The sequence below is a fragment of the Schistocerca cancellata genome, chromosome 4 (assembly GCF_023864275.1).
Source record: "Schistocerca cancellata isolate TAMUIC-IGC-003103 chromosome 4, iqSchCanc2.1, whole genome shotgun sequence".
In the NCBI taxonomy this organism is placed as follows: Eukaryota; Metazoa; Arthropoda; class Insecta; order Orthoptera; family Acrididae; genus Schistocerca; species Schistocerca cancellata.
The window spans coordinates 53395036-53418582 of record NC_064629.1 but is presented as its reverse complement, the minus strand read 5'-3'; the positions used below and the strand labels follow the sequence as shown (position 1 = coordinate 53418582).

General features: G+C 39.8%; 1 protein-coding gene across 1 annotated transcript in view; it reads left to right on the top strand.

Annotated features, from left to right (window-relative positions):
* LOC126184915 (uncharacterized) overlaps positions 1 to 23547 on the top strand; it is a 55240-nt gene that overhangs the window by 12747 nt on the left and 18946 nt on the right. Inside the window, exons 4-5 of the mRNA XM_049927581.1 lie at positions 11721 to 11909; positions 20217 to 20321. Coding sequence (XP_049783538.1) covers positions 11721 to 11909; positions 20217 to 20321 — 294 coding nt within the window. The remainder of the gene's footprint in view (positions 1 to 11720; positions 11910 to 20216; positions 20322 to 23547) is intronic.

Here is a 23547-nt window from a genome sequence, read left to right as displayed (position 1 = left end):
GGTGGTTTGATATACCTTTATTTTCTGTGTATAAATGTTGATAATGTAACCAATTTTCAGTTACTGGTATGCATATCATCTGGGGAAGCCCAATTTTAGAAGATAATGTGCATAAGAACATGTTTGCAAAATAAAAAGTGCACAAATGTGATAGACATACTGGTGCTCTTGATGCTCTGGTGGCATGCCGATTGGGGGTGGTGGTTAAATGTCCTGTATAAGATATACACCACATAATGCAACATAGGACTCAACCGTGGCACCTAGCATCTTAGAACAAAGAAATGTGTGTGTGTCTGTGAGCTGAAGTTGAAAAATTGGTATAATGTGGGCACTTTAATTTGGCAATTTTACATGGTTGGTGTTTTGAACTGTGACTGCATCAAATATCGGTAGAGGTCAGCCCCGGACTACCTCATTTAGGATACTGCTAACCTAGACATGCAATCTTGCATTAGCCTGCACCAAGTGCTTTTTGTTGCAAATTTCTCATGTTTTCTTTTCCTATTTTGAAATAAGTGAAAAGACTAATGTCGGTGTGTCATGGAGTTTGATTATGACCCTCACAATACAGAAGGGATCAGTGATCCCTATGACTGCATGTCAGGTCTGCTTTTGCAGAAACACAGAACAAGTGTATGTTGGCTACTGTGCGAGAGGCAAACTAATCATGTTTTCTTAAACCATTCCAAACTCTCTGGCAGTAATAATTATAGTTTGTATACACTCATGGCCAACTGTCAGTTTGTAGTATCCACACTGTCCCGTATAGCAACTGAAATACAAAACAAGTCAATGTATTTCAATCACACTGAAAGGAGGAATCAGCTGATAGAATTTTGCACAGCTCACAATTTAATAATTACTACTTATTTTAAGAATTGTGAAAGAAGGCTGTATATGTGGAAAAGGTGTGCTGACTTTGGTAGGTTTCTGGTGGGTTGCATAAAGGTAAGACAGGTTTTGATACCAGATTCTAAACAGCAAGCTTTTCTCCAAAGGATGTGAACATTGGTTATAAATTCCACATTAAAACTAAGAAACTGCAGAAAGGTAAGTAATTAGAGACAGAACCTGGATAAATTGAAATGAACAGAGGTTGTTAAGTTTCGTTGGCAGCATTAGGCAGTAATTACAGAAACAGTGGAAATGACTGCAATAGAAGACAAATGGGCAGCTTCGAGAGACAAAATAGTGAAGCAGATAATCAAATAAGCAAAAAATAAATAAAATAAAGACCAGATCCAGTAGAAATCAATGCATATCAAAAGAGGGATTTAATTTAATTGAAGAGAGAAGATTGAAAATGCAGCAAGTGAAACATGCAAAAAGTGTAAAACATGAGATCAGCAGAAATTGCAAAGTCACAAAGTAGGGATGGGTAGACGAGAAATGCAGGCATATAGAATAATAATACGTGTCTGTGGAAGAAATAGATCCAGTGTATAGGAAAATTAAACAGGCCCTTGGAGAAAAGAGAAATAGCTATATGAATATTAAGAGCTCTGAGTGCAAGCCTATACTAAACAGACAAAGGAAAACTGAAACATAATGAATAGAGGTTCTGTAAAATGGAAACAAACTTAAAGACAGTATTATGAAAAGAGAAGAGAAACTGAATGAAGTTCAGATGGGAGATATGACACTGCAAAATGAAATGAAGTGATCGTGTGGCACTGTTGGCCAGGAGGCCCCATCCGGGGAATTTTGGCTGCCAGGTAGCAAGTCTTTTCTTCAGGTTACACCACATTGGGCAACTTGCGCACTGGTGATGACAACACGACACCCTGTCCAAGAGTGGAGAAAATCTCCAACCCAGCCAAGAATAAAACCCAAGCCTACTGCATGGGAGGCAGACACGTTACCACTCAGGTAAGCAGGTAGACTATGACACTGCAAAAAGGATTTGACAGAGCACTAAAAGACCTAAGTCTAAACAAGAACCCGGGAGTACATGACATTCCCTCAGAATTACTGAGATCGTCAGGAGAGCTACAACAATTCCATCTGCTGTGCAAGGTATGAGACATGTGAAATACATTAAGACATTAAAGAAAAATGTAATAATTCCTTTTCTAAAGAAGTCAACAGCTGACAGGTGTTAATTTTACTGAACCATCAGTTTAATAAACCACGGTTGCAAATAGTGACAAGAATTGTTTACAGAATAATGGTAGAAGTCAATTGTGGGGAACGTCGGTTTGAGTTCCAGAGAATGTAGAAACACTGGAGGCAGTACTGACACCATGATTTACATTAGAAGGTAATGCCAAGCCTACATGTATAGGGTTTTTAGATTTAGAGGAATCTTTTGAGAATGTTAACTGAAGTGCATTCTTAAAAATTTTGAAGCTAGCAGGGAAGAAATACAGACAGCATAAAGCTATAGCCAGGACATGAAAGTGAAGCAGTAGTTGAGAAGATAGTAGAAAGGGTTGTAGCCTCTCCCCAATGTAATTCAAGCTATACATTGAACAAGTATTAAAGGAAACACAGGAGAAATTTTAAAAGGGGATTTAAGTTCAGAAAGAACAAATAAAAACATTGTAATTCAGTCTGAGACGGGAAAAGACTGGTGAGAACGGTTGAATGGAATCAATAGTGTCTTGACAAGATGTTACAAGATGAACATCGACAAAAGGAAAACAAAGGTAATAAAATGTAGCTGAATTAAATCAGAAGGAATTGATTAGGAAATGAGTCACAGAATAGTAGATGAATGTTGCTATTTGGGAAGTACTATAACTGATGAGGGCCGAAGCAGAGAAAATATAAAATGCAGTCTGGCAACAGCATGGAAAGCATTTCTGAGAAAGAGAAATCTGTTCTGTAGGCCCCAGTGGAAGTGAAACGTGAATGATAAGCAGTTCAGAAAAGAAGAGAATAGAAGCTTTTGAAATGTGCTAAAGAAGAATGGTGTAGATTAGCTACTTGATCAAATAATTAAAAAAGTTACGGAATCAAATGAGGGGAAAAACTCGTGCAAGAACTTTTATCAAAATTGATCTCGCAAGGCACTGGGATTACGAGTCGTGGAAAACACCAATGACGGTGCTGAAGCTGCGTGTGGTGAGGAGGGCCCAGGGAGTAGGGGTGGAAAAGGTGAGGAGGCGGGTTGGCACACCGTCCCCCCACTCGTGGGACGATGGCCTCACAGGAACCCCAGACAGTGATTTGCCAGGCAGCGACCCCCTCTGCGACGCGAACCGGACCATCTGCAACACAGGAACGGGCATGGCGGTGATCCCTCTGGAATAGGCCCTGCCGTCTGCAGCTGCAGCTGGTCGAAGTGACGGGCTGTTGTAATGGGACATCATCCTCTCTAGCGTACTTTTCCTCAACATTAATTGTTGATACCAATATTATTTTTCAAATTTTGGACGGGTCAGTATTATCTCAGTTGCTGTTCTGAAAACTTTCATATAATTTTATACACAGTATTTTATATTTCAAGCTAACATTATGAAAAGGAATTACTTTATAAAATATTTTAGTTGCAGTGTTATTATCGATAAGTACTAGTTCTGAATGTTCAGCTAAATAATTTTTGTAGAGACATTTGAAATTACAAATTATTTGCACTTAAAACTTTTATTATTAATTATGCAATCCTGTGATGTTTACCGTGTTTATATCTGGATACATTTATGAAATAATAATCAAAATTAATAATATAAAGAAAACTAGTAGGAATTCATTTGTTAAGAAAAATTGTAAACCCTTTGGAATACTGTTATTTCCGCAGAGTGTGAGAGTCATAAGCTTGCCTTGGATTTGATTGGACGTATTTTTGTATAATAAGTGTGAATAATGTTATTTAGCTTTGTTAATGTGAAAAATCAAAATACTGTATGATATACTAAAAATTGAGAACATCAGTGAAAAATATATTTATGTAAAAAAATCTGCAACAACAATCTTCCAATTTATTTAGTTGAAACCAACTTTGAGGACCTGATTTTAGATTTTCAGCTTCAAGAATCAGACCTCCAAGAAGAACTAGAGCCATCTTAACTTGACGAGCTAAGTAAACTTAAAAGTTTATTGAAATCTCCTCTCCTCTCAAATCTTCATAAAAGACTTTGCTTATTAATTAATTCTTATTAATTAATTGGACTGGGCATTGTTTAATGTGGACAATATCACAGGCACCAGCCCTGGCAATGCCTGATGACGGCAGGAACCCAGTTTGGCTGGCGGCTGAAACCATGAGCCAAACAGGCGCATCCTGCTGAAATCGTCGCAGAGCCAGTGACGCCAGGGTATGCAGTGGGTGGAGGAGTGTCCGTGGTTGATGTCCGTGTAGCAGCTCTGCCAGGCTCTCATCCCCAACTGGAGTGAAACAGTATGAACTCAAAATTGGTCTAAAGCAGCTTCAGGGGACCTGCCAGATACATACTTGCGCATTTGAGTTTTAAACATCCAAACCATGCATTCATCCTCACCATTAGATGGAGGATGAAACGGTGAGCTGTGAGATGGCGAACACCACTAGCCTGAAAAGAAATGCAAATTCTCGAGAAACAAACTGGGGGTCTTTTCAGTAACCACAGTATGCAGAAGTATCTTAGACAGGGCTGAAATAGTGGCTGCTGTGGACATCGCTGGACAACATGTCATATAGGGAAACTTGGAATAGTTGTCCACTACAATGAGCCAATACTGATTTACGAAGGGCCAGCAAAATCGACATGCAGATGCTCACACAGGCGCTGCAGTGTTTGCCAGGGGGAAGAAAAGATGACCACAGGGCTGCCTTTTGCAGAACACAGTGAGTACAAGCATCAATAAGCCATCTAATGTCCACATCTATACCTGGCCAATACAAATGCTGGCGAGCCAAAGCTTAACCCCCCCCCCCCCCCCCCCCCATTGACCGACATGCAGAAGCCGTAGTACATTATGGCTTGAGGAAGTGGATCTACATCCATACTCCGCAAGCCACCTGACGGTGTGTGGCGGAGGGTACCTTGAGTACCTCTATTGGTTCTCCCTTCTATTCCAGTCTAGTATTGTTCATGGAAAGAAGGATTGTCGGTATGCTTCTGTGTGGGCTCTAATCTCTCTGATTTTATCCTCATGGTCTCTTCGCGAGATATACATAGGAGGGAGCAATATACTGCTTGACTCTTCGGTGAAGGTATGTTCTCGAAACTTTAACAAAAGCCCGTGCCGAGCTACTGAGCGTCTCTCCTGCAGAGTCTTCCACTGGAGTTTATCTATCATCTCCGTAACGCTTTCGCGATTACTAAATGATCCTGTAACGAAGCGCGCTGCTCTCCGTTGGATCTTCTCTATCTCTTCTATCAACCTTATCTGGTACGGATCCCACACTGCTGAGCAGTATTCAAGCAGTGGGAGAACAAGCGTACTGTAACCTACTTCCTTTGTTTTCAGATTGCATTTCCTTAGAAGTCTTCCAATGATTCTCAGTCTGGCATCTGCTTTACCAGCGATCAACTTTATATGATCATTCCATTTTAAATCACTCCTAATGCATACTCCCAGATAATTTATGGAGTTAACTGCTTCCAGTTGCTGACCTGCTATTTTGTAGCTAAATGATAAGGGATCTACCTTTCTATGTATTCGCAGCACATTACACTTGTCTACATTGAGATTCAATTGCCATTTCCCTGCACCATGCGTCAATTCGCTGCAGATCCTCCTGCATTTCAGTACAATTGTTCATTGTTACAACCTCTCGATACACCACAGCATCATCGGCAGAAAGCCTCAGTGAACTTCCGATGTCATCCACAAGGCCATTTATGTATATTGTGAATAGCAACGGTCCTATGACACTCCCCTGCGGCACACCTGAAATGACTCTTACTTCGGAAGACTTCTCTCTGTCTAACCTGGGGAGCAGTGTCCTTCATAGGTAACAAAAGAACCCAGTCAAACACATAAAGGCAATGCTGGAGGAAGAAGTAATTACGCAAGGAATCGAAGTCACAGCCTGGGGTTTTTTCTGTCCAACCGTGCTGCACAAATGAGAGGACTTGCCAAAGTGTAGGGTCCGTGGTGACAGCCGATGCTATCTTGGCACTAGTGATAGGAAAACTATTGACCACATTCTGGTTCTCAATATGTAAATAGAAACAAAGCAACTTGCCCTTATCAAATGCTGGGTCCAACCCGATCGCAAGGCAAGGTAAGGCATTGGCATTAGTGTGTTGCTCTGTCGGCCGGTAACAGATCTGATAATAATATCAGGAGAGTAACAGAGCCCATTGCTGCAAACAATGCACTGCCTTGTCCGGCAAAGAAGTCAAAGGGTTAAAAAGAGCAACTAATGCCTAGTGATTCATGATTAAATGGAACTTAGAACAATACAAGAAGACGTGAAATTTCTTGAGGGCGAAAACAATCACAAAAGCCTCTTCAATCTGAGAACACAACTACTAAGCAGGAGTTAAAGTCTTAGAAGCATAAACAATGGATCATTCAGATTTATGCACGTATTTGTGTGCCAACACGAGATGCTAATATGGCTGAAAAGTGGCTGAGCACGGGGCAGAGTGAAGCAAAGTGAAAGTTTGTTGACAAGCTTGGAACAAGAAAAAGCAACATTTTTACACAAAAGTGCAAGCAGTGGCTGAACATTGGATGTGTCAAGTAAAAACTTGTGGTAGTATGCAACTTTACCTAGAAATGCCTGCAGCTTCGTAATGGAAGTCAGCTGCAGCAAAACTGCAATTGTGTTAACACGTTGATGCAACGGCTTGACCCCTGTGTGAGAAACTTCAAAACCTATGGACTCAATTGACAGCTAAAAAAATTGCGATTTGGCAAGGTTGCCCTTGAGCGCTGCAGACTGCAAAACAGAAAACAACGATCAGAGATTGCCAAGCTGGTCTTCAGTGAAAGAACTCGAAACAACGATATCATTGAGGTAAGTGGTGGAGCCAAGTACAAAGGCTGTCAGTTGATCTAAAAAATGTTGAAAAATTGCAAGTGTACCCGGGAAGCCAAAAGGCAAGCATTTATATTGGTATATGCCGAATGGTGTATTGACAATGAGAAAACATATAGTGGCCTCATCCAAGGGGAGCTGGAGGTATGCTTATAAAAAATCAATCATGGAAAAGTAGTGGCCGCCTGACAATTGTGCGAGCAGTTTGTCAGGGTGGGGCAAAGGGTATGTATGTATTGTGGACTTGTATTAATCGTGACACCAACGTCGTCGCAGAGACGAAGCTTACTACCCTCGACTTCTTAATGATTAGTGGTGTAGGCCATTGACTGAAAGGAATAAGTCGAAAGACATCGAGCAACGTCAAAAGGTCTAATTTGGCCTCCGCTGAGTTGTGCAATGCGGCAGGCATCTTTCGCCTGAAAGAAAACGAGGGTGGGCAGAAACTTTCATGGTAATGTGGGTCTGAAAACCAGTACCACAGCCTTGCCCAGGGGAAAACAACAATGAAAACTCAGGACCGAGGGACTCCAGTTGCTGATACATAACTTGATCTGACACTAAATTTACCTTGTCGGCAATAGAGAAAACTGAAGCATTAAATGCACCTAACCCGAACAGGTCTGCGGTCTGGGAATGATCCACAGAAAGGAAGGTGAGAGAGCAAACAACAGATGTGTATGATACAAGAGTGGAGAACTGACCTAGGATTGGATTCTGCTGTTTATTGTAGCTAACCAACTTCCGTGAAACCTGTGTGAGGTTAGGGGAGCCCAAGTCCACATAAATTTGTGTGTTCTCTAAGGTCACTGCAGCCTCTTTGTCCACATGCAGTTTTAGCGGTTTATTAAGCACACTCAAGTCAATAAACAATTTTTTCAGGGAAATAGTCATTGTAGAGACACAATTTATGTCCATCGCTTCTACTGTGTGTGCCACATTGGAAAAGGAGTTACATTCCGATGCAGTGTGGCCTTTCTTTCAACACATGGTGCAAACTGCCCAACGCTTAGAGCACACAGCAGGGTTGTGTTGGACAAAGCAGCACGAGCAAGGCAGAAGGGGGCAAGTGGCTGCTGGTGTGACGGGGCCTATTGCTGCTGTGGCTGTAACCAACGCTTCCCCATGCGACGACGAGTTGAACGTTGACTGTTGCAATGGCTTCCCTGTCATCCTGAACACTTACAGTGTGCCTAATAGGGGTTGACTGAGTAGCTGCTGACACCTCCCCCCCCCCCCCTACCCCCCTCCCCATTCAGCAACCTGATCGCATTCGGCCCATGACACTTCAAAGGACTGTACTTTTTTGAGAACATCTGTAGGCATTGCAGTGGCTTCCCTGTCATCCTGAACACTTGCAGTGTGCCTAATAGGGGCTGACTGAGTAGCTGCCGACACCTCCCCCCCCCCCCTCCCCGTACCCCCTCCCCATTCAGCAACCTGATCGCATTCGGCCCATGACACTTCAAAGGACTGTACTTTTTTGAGAACATCTGTAGGCATTGGATTCTCACACGGAAGTGCTTTTTCATGGACAGCCCTATCCAGGGCCAGATGAATATCATCATCTTGCACCATGTGATCATCATAGGATTCGTGATGGGTACTAGTTATAAATTTATAATGATGGCTCAAGTTGTGTCGCAGTAATTGGCCGAGAGAAGTTTGACATTTCATCAAATGATAAGGTGGACAGTTCTTGCAAAGGTGCAAGTTGGCACAACAGTTGATATGTATGCAGCAAAAGCCAGGAAAGAAAGAAAGCGAGCCATACACAGGTCTGCATTGTCCATGCAAAAGACCTGGAAATGTTCGCTAAACTGTATCTCATAGCAGTCCCAATCTTCAGCTGATTCATCATATGCCAGAAAGGGCGACAGTTGCAATGACTGGAGAGTAACCTGCCATGAATATGCAGACGACACTTGTTTAAGACTGGTGACGAGAGCCTGCTGCTGTTCCGCAAAAACTTGCTGCTGAGCAGCGAGACGTTGGGTTATTTCTTCTATCGAGATGTTTGTCAGGTGACTTAGCACTGACACTAACATGCAGAAAAAATGTAATCCTCACTCATCGCGAAGTTTGTTATAGCAAGAACAAACACAGTGCAGGAAGCATGGTACTTCATAGAGCAACACATAAGATGCAGGTTGTGCATCGCATTGAACACATTGACTGGACAACAGCAGTACTGTGTGAAGAATAGGCTGAGCACTCGTTTCTGATTGCTTAAATAATGCTGTTTCTTTGGTGGCTCATCAGTGTGTGCCAGGGGCCGACGCTGGAGCCCTCTATAATTGGGCCTGTGAACTGTATGAACTTGCGCTCTGTGAAATCACGCATGTCATGAGTGAAGGTACATCAGCTTCATTATAGGTAACTGAATCAGTGTCAGACTTTTCAATGTTACTATTAAAATATTGTCAACGGGAACTCAAAGGGCCCCAGCATGCTTAAAGTAACGGATTATTGATTACTGTAGCAAGGTCGATCACAGCACCTTGTGACAGACTCTTGATTGTAATCTGAGCTCACACTACATGTAGTCTGTTTTTGTTATCCGTCAGATATATTTTTTTAACAATAAAACAGCATTGGTGATTTCTTGCTGATTCCATAGATACCACATAATTATCTTGAAATTGTTTACTATGATACCTGTAATAAATCCATGTTTCAAATGTTGAAACCAGATAAATTAATTACCTCTATTTTGCTACCATGAATTCAGAATCTATTAACAACTAATAACCACAGTATGATGATTTTCTTGTGAGAGACCTATTCTTTCGGCTGTTTACAAAACCGTATCGCATATTGAGAAAGGAATATGTTAAGCAATATGAAAATTCAGTTAAACGATGTTTTCAAAGGTATAGTTCTTTTCCACTGATGCTAGAGGACAGAACATCTTGTTTTACACATACAACTGGAACTCAAATGCATTAGGTGAATATTATTAAAATTTTTATTCCAACATTAAATTCACTGCAACTTTGGAAATAATGCGGACTCATGAAATCTAAGACCAATTTTGAAATTAGCACAACAGTTCCATTAAGATGAGTACTTTTACACATGATTTCAGTCATTCTAAAGTTCATAAAAACTGTGTGCGTTTTATTCTGCTAAGATGGCAGACTGAGTTGTAGAAAGGAATAACTGACTCTGATATTGTTGCTACTACATTTTTATACATTCTGGGTGATTTAATGTACAGGGGATAACTTCTTTTATATTAAAAGTATTAGAAATTAAAATAGTACTTGCCACCAGGCAGCTTTATTGTACTGTGAAGTATATATTTATACTTGGTTTTCGTGACCTCACAACTCGTGAGAAGGGGCATGTCTATATGCCACGATTATTTCTAACTATGTTGATGTTGAGGTGGGTTGTTAAGATCTCCAGTACTTTATTTTTGTGAAGGCCTCCTGCAATTAAGTTGGTAACAGTGAAAAAACATCAATGATGGTTCTGATTGGGAATCGCATTTATTAATAAACCATGTACTTTGAATAAATGTTTTGATTTGTGCAACACAGCACCTTTAGCATAAATGAACTGAGGGGATGTGTCTCGTGGAATGGACTGCAACCAGTTTAATTCATCTGTGGTATCGATGATTTGTGCTGGATTTGTGGTGTAATGGAGGCTCAAAGTTTAATTGTTTTTAGATATCAAGTTATAGGTAATGACACTCTTAAAAAGCACTCATTCAAGCAATTCTCAAATTATTTTATGAGCCAAGGGCCATTAAGTCATGTTAACTGAGGAAAGAGAGAAAATCCAAGTATCAGCTCCCATAATTACTAGATTATTTTAGTCTCTCTCTCTCTCTCTCTCTCTCTCTCTCTCTCTCTCTCTCTCTCTCTCTCTCTCTCTCTCATGTGTGCACCCCCCCCCCCCACACACACACACGCACAGAGAGAGAGAGAGAGAGAGACTAAAATAATCTAGTAATTATGGGAGCGCGTGCGCAGCTATCATGATTTCAATTTTGGCTTAAAATGTCTTAAACCATACTCCATCAGTTGTGACAATTTGATGCAAGATTACCTCACTTTTCATTTTAAAAAGGCTATGTCAGCCATTTCTGCTTTTGTTCAGCAGTCATTCAGTGAGAGACCCATCTCTCATAATTATTTTTATTTTTTTATTTCTTTTTTTTTCATGTTTACATAATTCATCAGAATTAATACTAATCTTAGTGGAACTGATGTAGACTCTGATAGTTATTTATATGTCACATGAAGATTTTTATAAAGAGCATATGCCCCAATTCTTAGCTGGATTATCATTTATGTGTACGTGGCCAAAGCAAAAGCACTTAGATCAGTGAGAAAGTGTTCTATCATCTACTGCACACAGGCCAAAAACTTGACTTACAGCACTGCTTACTGTCAGGTGGTCATACAACAATCATTTCCCCAGTGGGAACATCAGTTATTAAGACTAGTGAAGATTTTATATACTATGGAAAGGAAAGTAACTATTATTTTGTCTAATGAGCTTATATGCCCATATTATTATTGTGTGGTACTTTCTGAAACTTAATTATTTTTATCTCTACAGAGTTAAGAAGTCAGTGTCTGTATATTTTAATCCTCAGTCATTCTGTTAATGACAGCATTTGGATAGTAATCCTTCCTAAACTTTGTGCATACAGTTGTGTTCCCCAAAAGACGTATTTTCTCTTCTAAGAAAGAGAAACATTTATCATCATAGTGTATTTTTGTTAGCTTTTTCATGTTCAAAATATGATTGTCATTGATGACTATATATTTACTCCTTCTTGCAGGAAGGGAGCCTGGCAGAAATTAAAAAAGCATGGGACCAACGTAAAGCTGCATCAGGAAATCCAGATGGTGGTAGTCCAATGTCGGTGCTTGTTGACAGAATGAGAAATATCAGTATTGAAACTGATGCAAACAAAGAGGTTGCACAGGGTGTGAGTTCGGGCCATCAGCAAGAAGATCGCAGAAACGAAGTAAGTGTTAGTGAATTCCTGTCTGTATTTATATAAAAGTACTTAAGCCTTGTAATGCTGAACTGAGTTTTTGACTTTAAATGCCTATCCACTCTTACAATGTGTGTGCTTGGTGTACAGGTACTGTTAAGAAAATGTGTGTTTTGTGTAAAGTAAAAAGTAAAGTTGTGTGGCATACCCGGATGGTCACCCATGTAAGTAGTGGCCATGCCCGACAGTGCTTAACTTCAGTGATCTGGTGAAAACTGGTGTATCCACCTCAGCAAGGCCATTGACTGTCTGTATTTTGATCAAGAGTCATGGAATAAACAGAAGAGGGCAAATAAAGTTATAGGAATGAAAGTGCTATTGAAATTATGACATTTGTGTGTGGTGTGTATAATAATGTGTATTTCATATAATCTTTTAAAGACAATTAAAATCTTTAGCATCAAGGAAACTGTAGCATGGGTATGGTATTGTCAGTAGTATTTCTCATTTCAAAAGTTACCCACTAACAGTAGCAACAAAGTGAACTAATGAAAGAGAGGAAAGTAATGTAATCAGCAGAACTTTTAGCTCTAACCTATATCTTCAAAGCACATGCACAGCTGTTTCACTGATATCTATAATTCGTTGCACAAAATTCTGTGTGTATTTTTCCTGGCCTTCTTTCAAGAAATCAGTGAATACTCTTTAAACGTTTTTCCCCCTTAAAAGAGGTTGGGACAGACTTCTTGTCATGCTCACATCGGAACATGTACCTGTCTTTCTTCATACTATTTGTTTTTTGATGCATCATTCTCCTTCTTCAAAAAACTTAATATGTTTTGATGCACAGTTCACAATCAGTTTTAATTAAATTTGTACATTTGTTTGTCCAACAACTAAAGTAAACAGTTGCAAAATGCCTAAGAATAGATGTTAAAAAGGTGAACCTAAATCTCTTTCTCAAGTGCTGACACAATGTTTCTATAAAAATCTGCTGGCATATAGCTCTCATGGTAAGTGAACTTATCTTGAAGAGTTTTCACTGCATTCATCAATAGGCAGCAGCAGCTAACATTTTATATTGAAATATCAGTCTTGTGTTTTATCTGTGACTTTGTGCAACTAACAGCACAAAAGCAGGTGCAAGTCTTGGCATTCAGAATGTGGATCAGGGCCATGTGTTTCAGTTATTACCAAGATACTGTATCATCTCAAGCTCAGCTTCTGTATTTTTAAAATATGTTTTGCTTTCCCTACACGTGTGAAAATTTGTGGCCTGACATTCAAGTGGGACAGGAAATCAAATAATGTCTAAAAAAATAAATGCAGTGTGTTGAAAAGTGCTGATTTGTGAAATCAAAATCTGCTGCTAGATAACATTCATTATTGAGTCACTCCACCCCGTGCATTGTAACATGGCGTTCTGCGCACAAAGCTTGTCACCACATTGCTGCTGTAGCCTTTTCCACTCTTTGTTGGATGCCCTCCTGAGTTCATCTAGTGTGTGGGAAGATTTCCTGTGATAATGCACGGCAAGTTTCAAGTGGTTCCAAATGTACTGTAGAGTTTCTGTCGACAGATATTGTGTGCAATCCCCTTGGATTGATTGCTGCCTCCCCGAGGAAGGTATTCACGATGTGGGTATGGAGTGCCTCTGTGTTATCATCCTGGAAAAAGAACTCATTGCTGAAATGTTGTAAGTAGGGCTGGACAATAGACTGCAAGATCCTGTCAAAATACTGGAAAACCCTCAAATTACCCTTGATAGTGATGTGAACCACCTGGCATCTGTATTGGATAGTTGGTCCAAACATGAATGATGCACCTCCCAGTTGAAACAGTGACACTGCATGCCTCGAGATGTGCATTGGCATCTGCCTGCATTCACACTCATTGACAATAATTGCCATACAAGTCCTGCTCTCATTGGTGAAGTGCACACGACGCCATTGCTCCAGGTTCCATTCTAGCTGTTGATTTTCACACACACGCACACATGATGTGGTTCTGTCGCCTTCTTCTTGGGGAGCCTAAAAGCCATCATTTGTGGGAACACAGCATCAGGTAGTGCCATTTCCCATGGGTGACCACTAAGGCATATTTTCGTCATGTTGTGTCTCAAAATAGCAGTTTCTGTGGTATTTACCAGCTCAAAACAACACTTCCTTTGCTGACAAACCACCGTGTCGTAAAGTGACAATTTACACTCAGTATAAACTTGAAATGACTCTTCAAGGCTTATTGAGAATGAACAGTGTACATAAGCTGCAGTGTCTTGTTCATGTTCGAGAAACAGCATACGTTTCTGTGCTGCGCTGAGAACATTTATGTTACACGTAGTGATTGCCTGTGGTCAAAAGAATGCATAAAATGAAGTTCCTAATAATTGTAATAATAATAGTAATAATAATAATAATAATAATAATAATAATAATAATAATAATAATATCGTAAAAGGCGACGAAAAGAACAAACCACTAATAGGGCTAACCCCCCCCTTTTAGTGTGATTATTTGGTTCAGGACAGAACTAAAGAAGCCTCGGACAAGCGCCGTCATGGTCGGGGACGACGCTTGAACCCTATGCCCGCCCCCAATGGTAACGACACTGCTAGCTAACTGGAAAATGATTTAAATCCAAATAGAGGTGTTTTGCAGGATATGCTTCCTGCAACCACCCTAGAAGGAAAACAGAGGATGAGATGGTCAGATGAAGTTAATCGACACCTCATGTTCTGTTATTACCAAGCAACAAACCTAGGAACCAACACAACTGGATAAAGATCACAAGTATACACAACATTTATTACCAGATACCCAGAATTAAAATTTTTAACAGAACAACGACTAGCTGATCAGATCCGTGTAATAATAAAAAATAACAGGATACCCCAGTCAGAATTAGAAAACATCAAACAACAAGTACAACAAATACTAGAACAAAATAATGTGCAATCAGAAGAAGAAGAAAATACAGTAACGGACTCAAACATCCCAGAGAAAACAAAGAACAAAACGCGTCAATTAAACAATCAGAGGAAAACGACAGCTTAAGACAGCCACCAGAACAAGCGCAAATAGAACACGAAGTGACACACATGTTAGATATAGAAGAAAAATTTCAGCTGACACATATAGAATACGAAGACACAAATACAGACATTAGACCATTCTTGCATAGACCACCAAATAACCCACAAGTCGAAACAACAACAACAACTATCAACACAACAAAATAAATGAAAACACAACTATGGAAGAGTTACAACTACTGGTTTATGTAGGAGCACTCACTACACTAAATATACACACTAGACAGAGATCAGAACCAACCAACACACAGAAGAAACCCACAAAACCAGCATGGCAACACAGGCTACAGATCAGAATAGAAAAACTGAGAAAAGACGTCAGACAGATAACACAATTTATAAGAAATGAAATATCAGACAAAAAACGAAAAAGGTTAGGTAAAATCTCTCAACAAGAAGCAATAGAGCAATTAGATGAAAAGAAGCAGAAATTACAAGCATTGGCCAAACGACTTAGAAGACACAAAACCAAACATTCAACACAAACCAAAAGAGATTTTACCAAACAATAGATAACACACACATTAAAATAGACAATCCACCAAACATAACAGACATGGAACACTTCTGGAGCAACATATGGTCAAACCCGGTACAACATAACAGGCATGCACGGTGGATACAAGCAGAAACAGACTCATACAAGATGATACCACAAATGCCTGAAGTGATAATTTTGCAACATGAAGTCACCCGAGCAATTAATACTACGCACAATTGGAAAGCCCCTGGAAATGATAAAATAGCAAATTTCTGGCTAAAGAAGTTCACCTCAACACATTCACATCTAACTAAATTATTTAACAGTTACATTGCAGACCCATACACATTCCCTGATACACTTACACATGGAATAACCTATCTGAAACCTACATAAAAACCCACATTATGGACAGGTAGACAATTTAAGAAAATTCTTTCTAGAACGAGCAGAAACTAGCAAAATACACAAAGCAATCACTCATATAAATACATCGGCTACACCACTGCAATTTCATAACCACTTCTACAACCCTTTAGATCACATAACATCAACAGATACGAAGAAAGTAAATTGGAAAAGAAAACACTACATGGCAAGCACCCGTATCATCTAACACAGCCACACATCAATCAAGACGCATCCAACACATGGCTAAGAAAAGGCAATATATACAGTGAGACGGAAGGATTCATGATTGCAATACAGGATCAAACAATAAACACCAGATATTACAGCAAGCATATTATTAAAGATCCCAACACCACAACAGATAAGTGCAGACTTTGCAAACAACAAATAGAAACAGTAGATCACATCACAAGTGGATGTACAATACTAGCAAATACAGAATACCCCAGAAGACATGACAATGTAGCAAAAATAATACATCAACAGCTTGCCTTACAACATAAACTTATAAAACAACACGTTCCCACATACAAGTATGCACAACAAAATGTACTGGAGAATGATGAATACAAATTATACTGGAACAGAACCATTATAACAGATTAAACAACACCACATAACAAACCTGACATCATACTCACCAATAAAAAGAAGAAATTAACACAACTAATCGAAATATCCATACCCAATACAACAAATATACAAAAGAAAACAGGAGAAAAAAATTGAAAAATACATCCAACTGGCTGAGGAAGTCAAGGACATGTGGCATCAGCATAAAGTTGACATTATACCAATTATACTATCAACTACAGGAGTCATACCACACAATATCCACCAGTACATCAATGCAATACAGCTGCATCCAAACTTGTATATACAATTACAGAAATCCGTAATTATTGATACATGTTCAATTACCCGAAAGTTCCTAAATGCAATATAACGTATACCGTACAGTTAAAAGGAAGTGACGCTTGATCAAGGTCCGCGTCACTTTCCATTTTTAACCAGACTTAACGTCTGAGAAAGTAAAGAAAGAAATAATAATAATAATAATAATAATAATAATAATAATAATCACAAAATATGCTAGCCATGAGTGTGGAGCAAAATTGTTTTGATTGGTGTGTAATGGAATGTTATGGGTTTTACTGTGAATTTCTCACAAGCTAGTTTAAATTGTACAGAGACCCTCAAGACAAGTGTTTAATATACATTGTAAACCAGGTAAGTATGAGGAGTGATCAGAAATGAACATTACAGGCCCGTATTTTTGAAGTGGTAATTCTGATACATGTAGCTGGCAGTTGGGCAGAGTTTGACACCCTCCACCTACAGTGCAAACTGTAGGTAAGGTGACTCATTTGGAAAACTGGTCTTGTGAAAAAATCCACTCAGTTATTTGATTTCTGTGGGCAAAACATATAACCATAGCTCAGAATTCAGTGGCATCTTGTAGAGATTGTGAAGAGACTGCAGTGCCTCATCAGCTTGTTGTAGAATGGTGTCGAAAGTTTGTAACCAGTAGGGAAAATGTCAATGATGAGGTTCATCAACAGATTTGCACAGCTCACATGGAGGAGCTGATTCAGGACATGTTACAGCATATCATGGTAGAACTGAGACTGTTGTTTGGAAGTGTTTATCACATTGTTCACAATATTCTTCAGTACCAGAAAGTTTGTTCCCAATGGGTTCCACAAAATCCGACCGATGTTGTCTTTAGGGCTGAACAAGGAAAAGTGTATGGGGACAAGTCTGCAACTTTTGGAATGGTTCTCCATGGAAGGGAACAGTTCTCTTCACTGCATCGTCATGGGTAATGAAACATGGATCCATCACTACACCCTCAACAGTAATCAGTCATCACTGGAATGGAAACACCCCCTTCTCTCCAAAGGCAAAGAAGTTTAAGGTGACATCATATGCCACGAAAGTGGTGGCCACATTGTTTTGGAGCAGCACAGGTGTCATACTCGAGGAATTTATGGAAAGAGGAAGACAGTGACTGCTGACCAATACTGTGAAACCTTGACAAAATTGTGTGAATCAGTCAGGAAGAAACAGCCACGACTTCTCACCAAAGGCATCATCATCTTCCTTAACGACAATGAGCAACCTGTTACAGCCAAGAAGACCACCACACTGTTGAAACAGTTTCACTGGGACATCATTGACCACCTTCCATACAGCCAGAACTGCATTTCAAATGATTTCCACCATTTTCTTCAGTTGAAGGTGCACCTAGGAGGCTGACTATTCACTTCAGATGAAGAGGTGAAACACTTCACAACAACATGTCTGAACATGCAAGGACAGGATTTTTACCAGGAGGATATACTCAAACTTGTCCATTGAAGCGACAAGTGCCTAAACTGATTTGGAGACTGTGTCAAAAAATAACCTGATGGCTGTATTGATTGTATCAAATAAAATGTACATGTTCCACTGCAAAATTTGTAATCTTACTTTCTGATCATCCCTCATATGTTTTATTTCACGACATAACATTTTTGCAACATGTGTTTCGCTACATGTATGATGAGAATGCAATCCTTGATTGAAATAGAGCTACATAAATCCTTATTTCCATAGTTACATTGTAGCCATTGAGACTTATGACTAATTGTTCAGTGGGTGTATGAAAGACACTTTTGTTCATTTAAACAATACATATTTGAATAGCAGCTGTGTTGCTCAAGTGTGAGCAAGTTCTCTTAACTCCAGTGCAAGCTGCATGTGGATTGGTAATTAATGTGTAACAGGCATTCTGCTGACTGTTATTTCGTAATAGGTAGTATACATCATGTTGTAACACAGATAATAAGTGAGATTTGACCTTTGCCTTGAAAATTATTGTGGTGATGTTGGCATTCCTTAAGGTTCACACGCTTACTTAGCTATTTGTGTGTCTGGTGGATACAGTTACAGTTGAGGGGTGTATACAATCAGTTGTCTTGTTTGAACTGCCATTGCCTAATGAAGTGCTGAGGAAATCTGTCTGTTGTCACATCGGCCTTCTAGTTGGGGCTTTGTTATGGATGTCCTCACTGTTAATAAATAATATCTGCAATTCTGGCAGCGGAACAGTCAAATGTGAGTTTTTGTTATTTCATCAATGTTCCCACAAACACTGGCTGGTGCTGGTTCATTTCTGATGGACTTAAGTAATATAGGTTCATAGCTGCTTTTTACATAAGTAGCAAATATCACTCAGTTTGGGCAAATTTTATGAAGATGAATTAGAAATCACATTTAGAAGTTATTACAACTATTCCACATAACTGAAAAATCAGAAGTGACAAAATTTGTTGTGTTGACAAACATTTTCTCAGTATTTGTTCTGACATTAGTTCTGTATAAATGCTCCCAAGGTACTATCTTAACCAGAGAAGATCCATGAAATATGTCATTTTATTATTTTCTGTTTGATTCCATTATGTGTAGCACATACATGAATGGTATATGTCTGGTACTTCCTCGACTACAGCTTATGTCAATGCCTTAATTAGAGTTTTTCTATTTTAGGGCCAGCAGCATAATATATTTCAGATAATGGCATGATTGTTAGAAGAATGCATGAGAATAACTGCTAATAAAACTAATATTTATTCATGACAGATCGTTTCAGCCTTTATCACCATTGTCAAGTACCTGTGAATACAATTATGGTGAGAACGTGCACGAATGTGGATGTAATTTATATTAAAATGACTATATTTTACCTGCATTTAGATTGATAAATCAGAACTAACATATACAGTAGCCAAAGATAATCATGACAAAATTTAGTTCATAAAATAATATTGCTATTCGTCTGCATAGTCTTTGTATACATATATCGCTGTAAGAGTTGAACTGTCAAACCATAATTAACATTATTTCAATATATTTATGTCACTTACCATCTTATCAAAACAGTGATAGTTATAAAACAGTTCACTAATGACGTAATATGGATGTCACATCAGTTTAGACATGAGTACAATATGGTTACTTTAAAGTAAACGACATCCACATTTATAAAAGTTCTCACCAAAATTGTATTTGTAGGTGCTTGACAATGGCAATAAATGCTGAAACAGTCTGTAGTGAATGAAGATTAGTTATTATAAGCAGCTATGCTGGTTCATTTTTCTAATAACAAATAAATAATGTGATATATTTGCAAAAAGTAAAAAGTACTTTTTTGTCCATCCTGTGTACAACTTTCACTGCACACAAATTTATAACTGCCATGTTATAGAAATTTGTAAAATAATATGGATGTTTGAAATTCCTATTAAATTTGAAACTGCACTTTAAAAAATTTACATACTGTTTTCATGATATAAATTGTCTGCCTTTGCAGGCAAAATGGTTGTTATCAGCAGAAATGGCTTTGGGCTTGCAATTTTTCCCTGTTCTGGCAGTTTTGGAGGAGGACCTTATAAACCAAAACAAGCTTCTGCGTTTGGTAAGTCTGTAACAGTTCCCTTCTTATCCTTTATATAGCTACAAATTCTTGATATGGTTATATCATCTACACTTTTTTGTGGACCAGAACAGTACTCATATAATTTAAAAAAGAATCAACATTATGATTTGGGTGAACTGTGTGAGAGTCCAGCTGTACAACTTTTATTAATACAGTATTAAAGCAGCTCTCCTGATCATGTCTCGCATATGACAGAGACATGAAACTAATGTTTCTTATTAGTAGCACAGTTATAAAGAAAAAGAATGAGATAGATAGGGTAGTGTTGCTCCCTTTTATGCTTGTAATGGTGTAGGTCTGTGTCACAGGGCTCTGAAACCAGTCAGTAGGGTAAATGGCAGTGTGTCGGTATAACAGAAATGGAAATGTGCGTATGGCATTGTTGGCAGGGAGGCCCCGTGCGGGGGGGGGGGGGGGGGGGGGGGGGGGGGGGTTCGGCCGCCGTATTGCAAGTCCTTTTTAGTTGACACCACTTCAGTGACTTGCGGGTCAATGATGATGAAAATGGTGATGAAGGACACACAGTACCCAGTTCCCTGCCGGGAATCAAACCCGGGCCCCCTGCGTGATAGGCGGAAACACTACCGCTACAGTTCGGAGGTGGACACATTACAGAAATAGTATACCTTCAGATAAGTTTATAAACTCAAAATTAAACTCTTAGAAACTTTGTCGCACATTGTTTAAGTAACAAACTCCTATGAATGTAAGAAACATCAGATTAAAGGGACCAGCCATAGACAAATATCTAATATGCAGGTGTAAAATATTGCAACAGTGCATAATTGATGCTATTCAGGTGTAAAAAGGCTTCTAGTTTTTGCTGGCATACTGCTTTCAACTCAGTGTATTGAGTAGGAACCATGGGCACAATAATTTGGGTTGTGGGAGATAATGCATACACAAAACCAAAATTGATGTAAGGACTGTGCCTAAAAAAGAGGTTTTCTGTGACCTCCTTACTCAGCTCTCCCACCCCTTCATCCTATGTGGTGATTTTAATGCACACAATGTTCTTTGGGACTGTGCAACCACCTGGCACAGGGGTAGAGGAATTTGAGAGCCTTCTCATGTCCTCAGGTGCATGTTGAACGTGTGGTGGAGCACACACTTCACCACTGCAACAGAGTGATTCTGCTATCAGTCTCTCGGTACACAAATTGCTCAGTGAGAAGTAATCAATAATTTGCACTCAAGTGATCACTTCTCAATTTGGTGCCCAAAAGAAAGCTGTCATGATGGGAGCTCAGTAGGGCAGACTGGACACTTTATAGGCAACTTGCTGTGTTTGAACACTGGAATTGGTGGATCATATTACCCAAATGATCCTTCGCACTATTCAAGCATCCATTCCACAGTCTTCAGACCAGCTGAATTTGCAGTCTTTCCCTCACTGGTGTGATGAATGTCATACTGCAGTCAGGATCAGGTGGGCAATGCTACACTGGTTAAAGTGCAGGTCAGCTGCAGAGAATCTCGTAGCCTTTTGGGTAGCAAAAGCTAAATGTCACTGATTTATTAGAGAGAACAAGAAGAGATCTGTCAGTTCTTGACCACCATAAACCATTCCACTAAGAGTACAGTCATACAGGATGATTCCTGGGAGATGTGGGAGGTACCCGATGGCTACTGTAGTCTGGAATGGCAGTCTCCAGATGAACCCACAACACATTACCCAGATTATGGTGGCCTATTTTGCCACAGTTACTGCCACTGCCAGTCATGATTCAGTTTTCAGGCACCACAATTGATTGCTGAAAGCGGTAGTTGAGACTTCAATTATACCACTGATGAAGCATAGAACTACCCCTTGTCCACGTGGAAGCCAGATTCATCTGCAGCTTGTGACATATTACCTGGTCACAATAGGGTCCGTTATAGCATGTTCTGGCACCTCGCAGGGTGGAGGAAAGAAATCTTCCTCACCCTTTTTAACCTCATTTTGGCATCAGGTCACTTTCTTAACTTGTGGTGAGAGGCCATTTTAATTCCGATTTTAAAACCCAGGAAGGACCACACGTACTCGAGTAGTTATTGTAGTGTTTCCCTCACTAGCTGTGTGAGAAAGCCCTTGGAGCAGATTGGCAGCTGCCACTTTGTCTGGCTCTTGGACTCCAGATAGCACCTTAGTCACCTTCTGTGGGGTTCAGGAGGTATTGCTTCATCTTTGATAACCTGGCCATCCTGGAAGCAGCTATATGACAGTCCTCCTTGTATTGGCATCACCTCCTGGGTATAATTTTTTATATCAACAAGGCCTACAATACTACTTGGAGGCGCCTTATCCTCGGGCAGTTCCACAAATGGGGTTTTCGAGGATGTTTGCTCATCTGTATACAGTCCTTCCTCACACCACTCTATTTTAGATAGCGATGTCCTGTCTGATCACTTTGAGCAGGAGAACAGTGTCCTTCAAGGTAGCATTTTAAGTGTGAATGTATTTGTCACTGCTATTGATAGTATCACATCAGTTGTAAATATCCTGTCCAGTGTTCGTTGTGTGACAGTGACCTTTGTGTCTTTTGTTCCTCAGTTGGATGCATAGGTGGAGAAGAGGGAGGGGTTTTAAATTATCAACTAAAAAGTCTGTGTGTATTCTTTTTAACTGTTCAAGTTCTGTTTTAAACATTTCTGAGTTGAGGATGAAGGACACTGTTCTTAATTTTAAAGATGAGGTTTCTGGGTCTCACATTTGACTCTAAACTTACATGGTTGCCACACCTCAGGGATCTGAAAAGACAGTTCCTCATGGCACTAAGCATTTTAAAATGGCTTAATCATAATTCATGGAGAGCAGACCGAACGTGTCTGCTCCAGTTTTACAGGGCCTTGAGCAATCTCAACTTCATTATGGATGTGTGGTGCATGTAACTTCATGACACTCTTATTTGTGAACATTGGATGTGGAGCACACTATAAAGAAATTTGGCTGGCCCCAGGGGCCTCTAGAAACAGCCCCATACTGAGCCTTTGGACTGAGGCTGATGACCCATAGCTCCACATGAGGCAACAACTACACATGCTGCGACAGGTCTGTAAAATACTGTCCATGCCATACACACCTGCATACCATACTGCCACTCACCCACCATTGGAAAGGTGTTCTGACCTGGGGAGCTGGGGTTAGTCACAGCCCCAAGTCAGTGAGTCACGGCCACGTAGTGTGCTGGCAGCAGTGTGGGGTTGGGAATGTGTTGCCTGCCCA